At 39.4% G+C, this 13201-nt stretch overlaps 1 protein-coding gene across 1 annotated transcript in view; it reads right to left on the reverse strand.

Moving 5' to 3' along the window:
• Positions 1 to 13201, reverse strand: part of FBXL13 (F-box and leucine rich repeat protein 13) — a 233922-nt gene that overhangs the window by 185540 nt on the left and 35181 nt on the right. The window contains exon 7 of the mRNA XM_046020438.1: positions 11823 to 11990. Within this exon, the coding sequence (XP_045876394.1) occupies positions 11823 to 11990 (168 nt within the window). The remainder of the gene's footprint in view (positions 1 to 11822; positions 11991 to 13201) is intronic.

Raw genomic sequence — 13201 nt, forward strand, 5'->3', positions numbered from 1 at the left:
TCATGTACATATTCTATTTCTTTAGAATTCTCCCGGAGGAATAAGCAGAATGGTATAGAGCTTATAATTTTTTTTAAGATTTTATTTATTTATTTGACAGAGAGACATAGTAAGAGAGGGAACACGAGCAGGGGGAATGGGAAAGGGAAAAGCAGGCTTCCTGCTGAGCAAGGAACCAGATGCGGGGTTCAGTCCCAGGGTCCTGGGATCACGACCTGAGCCAAAGGCAGATGCTTAACAGGAGCCCATCGAGTTTTTAATTTTAAGCAAGAATTAACAAAATCAGGGTTTGTTCTCCGTTTTGTAGTAGTCTGACTTTGGGTATGTCATTCTTAGATCCTCAGCTCCTGAAAAATGTAAAAGTTGAACACAGAAACTTCTATGTTCTTTTCTAGATTATGCTATGGTTTCAATGGCAAAGTCTACAAACCTGATCCCAAAAAGACTCTATGTATCGTTCTACATGGAAGTGCGGGTGGGAATCAGGGTAGAAGGGATGGGCTGCCTGATCATAACCCCACGACATGATACCAGAAATAATATGTAAAATGCAAAAACTGGCAATGATTTTCATTGTTCTAAAACTTCAAGTAATCCAACCTAAACTATTCTCCCTAAATTTAGAGTTTGGTTGGAGAGATGAGAACAGGAAGTTTTAAAGATCAAGTTCCAAGAGGTGCCTGGGTGGCTCAGCCAGTTAAGCATCTACCTTTGGCTCAGGTCATGATCCCAGGGTCCTGGGATTGAGCCCCTCCCACCCCGCCCTCGTGTCCAGCTGCCTGCTCAGTGGAAAGGCTGCTTCTCCCTCTCTCTCTGCTGCTCCCCCTGCTTGTGCTCTCTCTCACTCTCTCTCTCAAATAAATAAATAAAATCTTTAAAAAAAAAAAAAAAGATCAAGAGTCAAGAGGGCTGAAATTGCCTAAAGTGATATTGCCGGTAATTGATGAGGAACGACGTGAAACTACTTCTTCTGTATTATCAAACCAAAACACATCTTATGACAAAACAGGCCAGTTCATAGCTCATGATAAGTGTTGAAATTTCCGTATACAAGTCTCTTGTTAGACCCTGGATCACTTTATGAGAAGGTTTGCATTTTGGCTTCTCTGAATTAGGAGAGGGAAGAGCATTAAACCAAAATTCCTTTGCAGCAATTATGTACAGACTTCTTAAATAATCGCTTGCTCCTTATCTGTTGTAACTCACCCAATCCCCACTCGGAGTCCCCTCCTGCCTAGCAACTTGCAGCCAGACATGGCCTAATGACACAGTTCTAGCCTAAAACACATCAGTGAAAGTCTGACTGTGGTACCTTGGGGGAAACTGGCTCTTCTACACAAGAATAGGCCAATCTTTTTGCCTCCTACCACTGTGATTTTCCCCGTTCTTCAGGCCTGGTGAGTGAAGACGTGGCTGGAGGTAGGGTAGTCATTTTGCAACCATGAGACAATAAGCAAGAAGATGCTCAGAACTGTGGAGCAAGACAATAGAACGATTCCATTTCTATTGGCATCGTGGAGGACCAGACCTGGGCTGCCTTCCTCTGGACTTTGTGTGGTAGGAAACAAATAAGACCTTGTTTCTTTAAGCCCTACCATCAGTCATGTTCTCTTATAGTGGTAGGTGAAGGCAGTAGTAGCTCATACCTTAGAGAACAACTAAACCTGAACACTGGATTTAAAACAGCTGTTTTGGGGCTGGGTGGGTGGCTCAGTGGGTTAAGCCTCTGCCTTTGCCTCAGGTCATGATCTCAGGTCCTGGGATCGAGTCCCGCATGGGTCCCTCTGCTCAGCAGGAAGCCTGCTTCTCTCTCTCTCACTCTCTCTCTCTCTGCCTGCCTCTCTGCCTACTTGTGAATAAAATCTTTAAAAATAAATAAATAAATAAAATAGCTGCTTCAGGGGCACCTGGGTGGCTCAGTCGTTAAGCATCTCCCTTCGGCTCAGGTCATGATCCCAGGGTCCTGGGATCGAGCCCCACACTGGGGTCCAGGCTCAGCAGGAAACCTGCTGCTTCTCCCTATCCCACTTCTCCTGCTTGTGTTCCTCCTCTAGCTGCCTCTCTCTCTCTCTCTGTCAAATAAATAAATAAAATCTTAAAAGGAAAAATAGCTCCTTTGGAGCATACTGAAGAGTTTGCAGTCATCAGTAAGCTCCCAAAACTATAGACTTCAAACTTTTTATGCTTTCCTTAAATCATCCATATGGAGGCCCATAAAAAAGATGGGGTGTTCTTGAAAAGATGTGAAGCCTAAAGACCTCTCAAAACTTGGTTCCTTTTCTCTTCTGTTTCAACTGGCATGGATATTTTTGTAGCTGTTGTAAGTTTACCTTTTATGCCTATTTATCAATAATCGTTTAGAGAATTGACTTTCACAGACAAAAGAAAGTGCCTGGGGAAAATATTGATACTTTTATTACAGATCTGTACCTTTTCTTAAACTTGAATTGGGGCAGCATACGATAATTTCTTAAATGTTAAATTCATGCAATTGATAAATTTTTTTGGTTGTTTATAAATCAGGGAACATGAATAAGACACAGTCCTGGACATCCAAGAATGATTCCGTGTGCATGGACCACACACCAGACCAGGCACCACTGAGTGCCCTGGTTAAGACACAAGGCAGAGACGGAGCTTTGGTATCTCTGACTCTTCTTATACGGGCAAGCCTCCTCTTGGATTAGGACCCCACCCTTATGACCTCATTTAACCTATATCACTTTCATGGCTAGCCCTATCTCTAGAGAATCAGGGCTTCAACATAGGAATCTGGGAGGAAAACAAATATTCAGTCCATAACAAAAGTTTAAATAGTCTCTGTAAGAAATGGAAGAAAGAAACCCATAAAAGGATTGACAGACATGGTTTGGAGCTCCAAAGCCTGAATCCCATGTAGATTCAGAAAACCATCAATAATAGCCTTCTACTTCCAGCCATGATGAGGTGACTTGTACCAGACTATGCTTCCCATCACAAACAGCTAGAGAAATGGACCAAATATATGAAACAACTGCTTTTAACTGTTGGACAACAGGTATCACAATATTGTGATCTCTGAAAGAAGGGAAATCAATGAGGTGACCATATTACACCACAGGCTTTCTTCCTAGAGGTATTTATTAGCTGCTTGTGAAAGAAAGGTGGTCTCACTAAGCCAAGGAAATAGTTAATGGGGTTCAAGGATGTTGAAATTGCTGGAGTTTATGGGCAGAGTACTAGAAAAGTGGGAGTTACACAGAAAAAAAGCTTGAGAAATAAGCATAGAGATCCTTGCATCTTTGAGGGCATTCTAAGCTGAGTGTGTGTGCAGGATGACATGCCACGAGATTGGACAAAAAATGCCTACCAGGGCAAAAACATCTACCAGGGATTGTAAGCAGAGCAACTACTACAGTTCATATAGTATTAGGAAATTTACAAGTGGAGACAAATTAGAGTGGAGACACATCATTGAACTCTTGGAGCATTCAAAAAAGACCCAGGAAGATCACATGGGAGGAGTAAGGATAAACTAGCCTTCAATAAAAGTTACTCTAGATTTTCTTTAACCAAGCTTAAATATAAGTTGGGAAAATTAATTTGAGTAAATTAGCTGACTATCAAAACAAAATTCAACATTCCTTAAAGAAAGACAAAAATATCCAGTCACTCAAGAATGTAACTTACAAAATATCCAGCATATAACAAAAAAAACGTACTGTATCTGTGAAAAGCAAGAAAATCTGACACATAACCAGGAGAAAAATTTTTAAAAATGTAAGTGCAGAGAGAAATTACAGGGATAATAGACCTAGAAGAAAAGTCCTTTAAAGCAGCTTTTATTTTTAAAAATGCTTAAGGATTTCAAAGAAAAAGAAAGGAGAGGGGTGGAAATTTGAAAAATGAACCAAATAAAACTTCTGGAGATGAATACAATATTCATAGTGAAAAGGTTCACTGGAAGGGCTTGATAGCAAATTAGCAAATAGTGTTTCCTTAGTCTAAAAAATTGCATCTTTTAGACTAAGGAAACACTATTTAATTCTTTTGGGGAGAGGCAGTCAATAACAATAACAATAACAATGACCCAAAAAATCCCGACTATAAAACTAGCCAGATGCTACTAATGACCAATGATTTTCTTGAACTTACACTATGAGCAAATTATTGCTTATTGTGCCTTTCCCCCGTCCATCTCTTTCTGAGATGCTTCTAAAGTCAAAATAGACTACGTGCACTTTTTTCCTTTTAAAGTAGTTGAAGATTAGAGATTAACGAAAGCCAGTAAGAATTAGAAAACATTCTAATTCATCTTATTTTCAAAATTCGGCAACATGTTGCTGGCTATCTATTCCACAAATTATTGGTGTCTTTTTTTTTTTTTTTTTTTTCAGTTTTGGTGAGTAATGCTCTCTTCACAGGTGATTTGGACAAAAGTTAATGGCTTTTAAAGACAGTTTTGTGTACAGTGTGCTGAACTTGCAGACGTAGCAATAACCACTATTTAAAATGAAGCACAGGAGCACCTGGGTGTCTCAGTCCCTTAAACACCTGCCTTTGGCTTGGGTCATGATCTCAGGGTCCTGGGATAGAGCCCCTCATCACATCCGGCTCCCTGCAGAGCAGGATGTTTGCTTGTCTTCTTCTCTCTACCCCTCCCCCACTTGTGCTAGCTTTCTCAAATAAATAAAATCTTTAAAATAAAAAAATAAACAAATAAATAAAATGAAGAAGCACAGAAAGAAAAAAAAAATAAGCTAACAAAAAATTAATAGGAATTAAAAGACCTGTGGGAAAATATTAATTTGTCTAAGCAAAGTAGACGTCTACGCCAAGGTGAAGGTGCAGAGGAGCTCTATTGACCCAGAGCAGGGCATCAAAACTCGGGTCTATAAAGGACTAGCCACTCTGCGGATAACCCTGCACAGCGTTTTGGAGTCCAAGATGGGTGAGGAGGGGTGTTCCTAAGAATGGCTGAGAGGAATTTCAGAGCCCAGATGGAAAAAGGAAGGCAAATGAGGAAACATGGCTCGCTCTGGGCTATTGAAGCCCCAAGGAAATGAGGTTCAAGAAGAGGACATCTGCCCAGTGCAGATAGTCAAAGAGTAAGCAAGGTGAGGAGGGCATCCATCCACATGGAAGGATATCTCAGTGTAGAAACTTGGGGCCTAAGAGGGGTGAGGAGGGTGTTCCTAGTGAGAGGAAGCCAAAGTGGGAGGTTAGACCTGAGTGGGACAAAGAAGGTGAACCAAGGAAAGAAAACTCTGTGTAAGACCCAGGGGCCAAGTATTATGTGGAGAATGCCTCCATGTGGGCAGATGGCATGGAGTGACAGAGTCTATGCAGTGTAAGGAAGGACAGAGTGTAAATTAGGACAGAGTCTTTGCAGTGTAAGGAGGGCATTCCCAAGGAGGGGCAGCTTATGCATGCATTGTCAAACCCGCATAGGACAAGGAGGGGATCTGCATAGGAAGTGCTCAGTATAGGGTGTCTTAGCCCAAAGTTAGTAAGGAAACTACACAGTGGGGAAGGCAACGGCCACATGGTGTCAGAGCCTGAGCCCATAAGAGGGTGGCCTGGCAAGGGATGTCAAAGTCTGAGTAGAATGAAGAAAGGAAGGGATAGTGGCAACAATCTGTTTGACTGGTGACACACAGGGCGAATGGTGAAATAAGTAAAGATACTAAGAATAAGGCTAGGATCCTCACTGCTGTAGAAGGACATTGCAAATATGGGATGAAGAGAACTAGAATGAACCTTATGGTCCAAAACTAAAACTGCAAGTATCTGTGTGCTATTTAGGTTTATAGCTACTTAGAGTCTCTCATTTTCCTACCAAGAAGACCTAAGGGGACGTGACACTGCAGTGGCAACGAGCACAGCTGGTGCTCATGGTTTCTACGTACACTTGCCATTGAGAAGGGTTTAGGGCTTTTGGAGAAATGACTTATCCACGGTGGGACAAGGAAAGTATGAGGTGAGCCTGGACAGCAAGCTGCTATAAAGTAAGGAAATACTGAAGAAATGATGGTGACGTGTCAAAAGGAGACAGAAGGCAACTTGACTCTTTCCAAATTTAGGACAATTTGGGCACCAAAATAATTAGAGTAATGGATTATATCCCACAAATAAAATGGAAAACCGGAAATCCATACTGATATAAATAAACAAGCAAACTGAAATGAATAGGAATACTTGTGGGGGCGCCTGGGTGGCTCAGTGGGTTAAGCCTCTGCCTTCGGCTCAGGTCATGATCTCAGGGTTCTGGGATCGAGTCCCACATCGGGCTCTCTGCTCAGCAGGGAGCCTGTTCCCCATCTCTCTCTCTGCCTGCCTCTCTGCCTACTTGTGATCTCTCTCTCTCTCTCAAATAAATAAATAAAATCTTTTTAAAAAATAGAAATACTTATGTAATTTTAAAGTAGCCATAACATGTATATCATTTACAAAGGAGGTGACTGAATTGTAGTGAAGAAGCTTGACTGACAGACGCCACTATCATCATGTGATCAAAGTGACCATCCCCAATCATAGGCAAATCCAAATCCTGTCACTGATATGCTACAATGGGAAGGACACAGCGTGATGTCTGAAGTATTTCTTTTTTTTTTTTTAATATTTTATTTATTTATTTTTGAGAGACAGACAGAGAGAGAGGCAGAGGGAGAAGAAGGTTTCCCACTGAGCAGAGAGCCCGACACGGGACTCAATCTCAGGACGCCGGGATCATGACCTGAGTGAAGTCAGACGCTTACCCATCTGAGCCACCCATGTGCCCTGTCCATGGTATTTCTAATGAAAATGCATAACCTGAGTATGTTCTTGAGGAAACACCAAATAAGCTCAAGTTGAGAGATATTCTACAATAAAATGGACCTAGTCTTCCTGTGAAGATCATGAAAATTAAAAGACTGAGGGGCCATTGCAAATGGAAGGAGAATGGAGGAGACATAGTAACCAATTGTTATGTGTGATTCTAGACTGGATTTTCTGCATTATTGGGACATTATTAGAACAGCTGGGGAAACCTGAACTGGGTTTGATTATTTTAATGGTTGCCTCTAAGGGAATACTCTTGTTCGCAGGAATAAACCAATAGTAGGCAGCAGTGATGAGGTCTTATGTCAGCAACTTACTTTCAAAACCGTTGAGGAAATGATCTCTGTACAGTACTTGCAACTTGTCTAGAAGCTTCAGATTGTTAGAAGTAAAATGTATTGAAAGTTTTACTTCTTTCTTACCAGTTTGGATGCCTTTTATTTCTTTTGTCTGATTGCTGCACCTATTACTTCCAGCACTATGTTGAATAAAGATGGTAAGAATGGTCATGCTTGTCTTGTTCTTAGAGGAACATTGAGTATGATGTTAGTTGTGGGTTTTTCATAAATGGCCTTTATTCTCTTGAGGCATGTTCCCTCTAAATCCACTTTGTTGGGGATTTTTGTCATGAATGGATGTTGTACTTTGTCCAGTGCTCTTTCTACATCTATTGAGATGATCATGAGGGTTTTATCCTTTTGTTGATGTGATGTATCATGTTGATTGACTTCCGAATGTTGAACCACTTATGCATCCCTGCAATAACTTCCACTCAATCATGGAGAATGTTTTTTAATGGACTGTTGGGTTTAGTTTGCTAATATTTTGTTGAGGATTTTTGCATCTATGTTCATCAGAGATGTTGGCCTATAGTTTTCCTCTTTTGTTGTGTCTTTGTCCGGTTTTGGTATGAGAGTAATGCTGGCCTCATGGGATGTATTTGAAAGCTTTTCTTCCCCTTCTATTGTCTGGCATAGTTTGAGAAGAAGAGACATTATCATTTTTTTAAATGTTAGGTAGAATTCATCTCGGAAGCCATCTGGTGCTGGACTATGGTTATTGGGAATTTTTAATTATTGATTTCATTTCATTGCTCATAATCAGTCCGTTCAAATTTTCTATTTTTTTTCCTGAATCAGTTTTGAAAGGTTATATGTGTCTAGGAATTTATCCACTTCTTTTAGGTTGTCCAATTTGTTGACATCTTATTTTTCACAATTATCTCTTATAATCCTTTGTACTTCCATGGTGTTGGTCATTACATCTCCTCCTTCATTTCTGATTTCTGTTTATTTGAGTCCTCTCTCTTTTTTTCTTGACCAGTTTGGTGGAAGGTTTATCAGCTTTGTTTATCCTTGCAAAGAACCAGCTCCTATTAATTAATTGAATTCAAATAATGAAAAAAAGAACCAACTCCTGGTTTCATTGATCTTTTCTATTGTGGGTGACTTTTTTTGGACTCAGTTTCATTTATTTCTGCTCTAATCTTTATTATTTCCTTCCTTCTACATGACATGAGACTATATATAGAAAAACCAAAAGACTTTACCTAAAAATTACCAGAATGAGTAAATGATTTCAGTAAAGTCACAGGATACAAAATTAATACAGAATACTGTTGCATTTCTATACATTAATGAAATAGCAGAAAGAAAAAAAATCCCATTTACAATTGCATCAAAAAGAATAAAATTCCTAGGAATAAACCAAGGAGGTGAAAGACCTATATTCCAAAAACTATAAAACACTGATGTAAGAAATTGACAATGACACAAACAAATAGAAAGATATTCCATGCTCATGGACTAGAAGAACCTATATTGTTTTGTTTTGTTTTTTTAAAAGATTTTATTTATTTATTTGACAAACAAAGATCACAAGTAGGCAGAGAGGCATGCAGAGAGAGAGAGAGAGGAGGAAGCAGGCTCCCTGCAGAGCAGAGAGCCTGATGCGGGGCTCGATCCCAGGATCCTGAGATCATGACCTGAGCTGAAGGCAGAGGCTTAACCCACTGAGACACCCAGGCACCCTAGAACCAATATTGTTAATATGCCCATAGTACCTAAAACAATTTACAGATTTAATGCAATCAGCATCAGAATACGAACAACATTTTTCACAGAACTGGAACAAATAATCCTAAAATTTGAATGGAATCACGAAAGACACCAAACAGCCAAAGCAAAACTGGAGGTATCACAATCCTGGATTTCAAGATATATTATATAACTATAGCATGCAAACAGTATGGTACCCGCACAAAAATAGACACGTAGATCAAAGGAACAGAATAGAGTCCAGAAATAAACCCATGCTTACATGGTCAATTAATCTATGACAAAGGAAGGAAGAATATACAATAGGGAAAAGACAATCTCTTCAACAAAGATGTTGGGAAAACTGGACAGCAACATGCAAAAGAATGAACCCAGACCACTTTCTTACACCACGGTCAAAAATAAACACAAAATGGATTAAAGACCTAAATATGATACCTGAAACTATAAAACTCCTTAAAGAAAACATAGGCAGTAATTTCTTTGACATTGGCCATGGAAGCATTTTTCTAGATATGTCTCCCCAGACAAGCAAAATAAAATTAAACTATTGGGACTATGCTAAAATAAAAAGCTTTTGCACAGTGAAGGAAACCATCAATAAAATGACAAGGCAACCTACTGAATGGGAGAAGATATTTGCAAATGATATATCTGAAAAGGGGTTAATATCCAAAGTATACAAAGAACTTATACAACTCAACATCAAAAAGACTAATCATCTGATTTAAGAATGGGCAAAAGATATGAACAGACATTTCTCCAAAGAAGATATGAACAGACATTTCTCCATTCATTCTCCAAATGAACAGACATTTCTCCATCTCCAAAGATGACCAACAAACACATTAAAAGATGCTCAGCATCATGGATCATCAGGGAAATGCAAATCAAAACCACAATGAGATATCACCTCACACCTGCCAGAATGGCTAAAAGCAAATGCACAAGAAAGAACAAGTTTTGGAACCCTCATGCACTATTGGTAGGAATGCAAATTGGTATAACCACTGTGGAAAACAGTATGGAGTTCCTTAAAAAATTAAAAATAGAATTACCACATGATACAGTAATTCCACTACTGGGTATTCACCCAAAGAAAATGAAAACACTAATTCCAAAAGACATATGTATCCCTATGTTTATTGAGTTATTTACAATAGCTGAAATATGGAAACAACCCAAGTGTCCATCACTAGATGAACAGTTAAAGAAGTAGTATATGTACAGTGGAATATTACTAAGCCATAAAAAAGAACAAGATCTTGTCATTTGCAAAACATGGATAGACTTAGGAGGTACGATGTTAAGTGAAATAAGTTAGAGAAATACACTCATATGTGGAATGTAAGGAAGCAAATGAACCAACAAAGAAAAAAAAGGCAAACAAAAAATCAGACTTTTAAATACAGAAAACAAAGTGGTGGTTGCCAGAGGAGAGGTGCGTGGAGGGATGGGTGAAATAAATCAAGCAGATTAAGAGCACACTTATTGTGACAAGCGGCGAGTAATGCCCGGAACTGCTGAATCATTACATTGTACACCTGAAACTAATATAACACTGTATGTTAATTACACATCAGTAAAAAATAAGAGGCATATGCTGAATAAAGTATAATTGACTATTTAAGGCAAAAATAATACATTATAGGGTTTATAAACACCTGGCGATATAATGTATGGCAATAACGGCGGGAAGCACAGGAGAAGGAAAATGAAAGCATGTTCTTGTTAGGATATTACCTTATATGTAAAGTGGTAGAAAATTATGTGAAGGTGTAATCTGTGATGAATTGAAAACCCCAGCGCAGCCACTGATAAACAAAGAAACTTCAGCAATGAACAGTGTGAGAATTCAAAGACAAAAGAACAGTTGTATCAGTGTAAGAAAGAGTGTGATGTGGCTTAGAAAAACCACTAAGAATACATATTAATATGACACAAAAAGAGAAATAATTAGGGCAAGAGTGCCAGGCTTGGTTATACAGAGCTCTGAAACTTCTCTCACAGAAAGACTGTACAGACAAAACTGAAGGCAAGCATCAGGTGTAGGAGGGAAATCTCTGATATATTCCAGGCAAAGGGTTGATATTACCAATATACAAAGAGCTATTACAAACCAGCAAGCAAATTATGGGAATTCCAATTTCAAAATGAACAAGATAGGATAGACAATTTATAAAAAGGAAATTATGGGCAAAAATATCCTTATCTTAACTCCACGCGGTACGTAAAATGCTGGACTAGATATAGACACATAGATACCCTGTCCCCAAATAGAATTTGAGCTTAATTCTGCACATTCAGCAGGGTGTATTTAACACATGGGATTTTACAATGTGAAGCTTTCATCGATCAGAATAAGGTGATATTTTAGAACTCTTCTCCCATTTCCCAGGCAGTCTCACAAAGAAATTATTTATCTATCAAAATAGGAGAGAATATAACTCCTAGTTGGAATTATGGCGTATTTTTCAGAGATCAAATTCAGTGAACTGTAAGCTGTAACTACATGATTCTCTCTATGAATTCACAATCTAGGGGGAAAAGATACTATAAATATTTCACCTAATTGAAAGGTGCACTAAAACAAGCCCATTTATATCCCAGAGTGAAGACATCATGTGAAGTTTAACAGATTAGGGATTAAAAATGAAAAAGTGTGTGCTGCGGTAGCTAAAACCTGTTCCACCTTAAATGACAATGTATGCTTGAAGGAGGAATGTTTTCCTTCCCTTCTTATTTCCTGCAGCTATCCTTTCTCCACATTTGATTGCTAGAGTCATCTTACAGCCCTCCAAAAGGATGACCTCTAAAAATGAGTTGAACCCACAGCTAGTTGTAAAAAAAAAAAAAAGTGTTTCTTTGAAATAGGATTTCCATCATTCATGTCAGGTTTATAAAACCACTCTTTACATAAACACTGTGAAAATGACTAGTTACGATACATGAATTCATACGAACCCGTGAGATCACTCTTTCAGGGAACAGCGAAATGTCACATTCAGGAATCTCGCTTCCAAGAGAGACTTCAGACGCCCTGTGTTCAGGAAATAGGAATTTGTCCTTAGCAACAACGTTGAGTTTTAACTTGCTTCTCCATTTCAGCAACTGAAGTTCATGTTTTAATATCTGCCATGAAAATAACCGGCAAATTCCATGTCATCATGGTGAAGATTAAATGAGATGATATGTATAAAGTACAGCACTCGATACCATGATAGAACCAAATAAACATTCTTTATTATTGTCATCCCTGCTATGTAAACTGCCTTTGTCCATAGCAGGGCGATATGCTCCAGACCACCAGAGCATTAGAGATCATTCCCATCAGACGTCAGCAGCCTAGGCAGCAACCTCGACGATGTGGTCCAGCCTCCTCTTTTAGATGAAAAAGCTGAAACCCACAGAGTCAAGGTTCTGGTAATGACTGATGGGATATTTGGGGTATGGAAAGGAGGCGGTTAGCACAGAGATAAAAAAGGAGAGGCAGAGGAAAGCATTTGGGGTCTTGCCTGATTTACTGTTATAAGAAGTCCCCATTTTAACGTTGAATACATTCCTTAAAACTGCATAATCGAGAAAAAGCCATAAGGATAAATAAATATTACACACACACACACGAGCCTAAGGAAGGGCACACGTTGGAGAAGTAGCACACGGAAGTGTTCCCTGCTTTCTCTGCCCAGCACGCACGGGCCATGCTCACTTCACCCACTTAAGTGAGTGATTGTTAGGCCAAAAAATCACATAGCTAGAAGTAAATGTTTTCTCTAAACGCCCAACTTGCTGTAGAGTATACATCTACATTAAGGATAATACTATGTTATATGCTATTATTTATATTAATATGTATCAACTATTGCATGCAACACATTATGCTCAGTGTAGGGGGGTGATTAAGAGAACAATACTGCCTCAGAGATGTTGAGTTCAAGCGGGGTGTGAACGGGGCAGACCAGTCATGTACAGTTGCTTATTTCACCATTAGACAATAACTGATCAGGCTTGGGGGGAGCCAGGATCAAAATGCTAGCTTAGTGCACAGTGTCGAAAAACACTGAACAGGGGCACCTGGATGGCTCAGTCAGGGAAGCATCTGACTCTTGATTTTAACTCAGGTCTTGATTTCAGAGTCTTGAGATCAAGCCCCACATCAGGCTCCCTGCTCCGTGGGGGGTCTACTTGAGATTCCTTGTCTCTCTCTCCCTCTGCCCATCCTGCCTCCCCCAGTGCTCTCTCTCTCTCTCTCAAATCTAAAAAGAAAGAAAGAAGGAGGGAAGGAAGGAAAGAAAGAAAGAGAAAGAAGGGAAGAAAGAAAGAGAGAGAGAGGGAGGCAGGAA

This window comes from Meles meles, chromosome 10 (assembly GCF_922984935.1).
Source record: "Meles meles chromosome 10, mMelMel3.1 paternal haplotype, whole genome shotgun sequence".
Lineage (NCBI taxonomy): Eukaryota > Metazoa > Chordata > Mammalia > Carnivora > Mustelidae > Meles > Meles meles.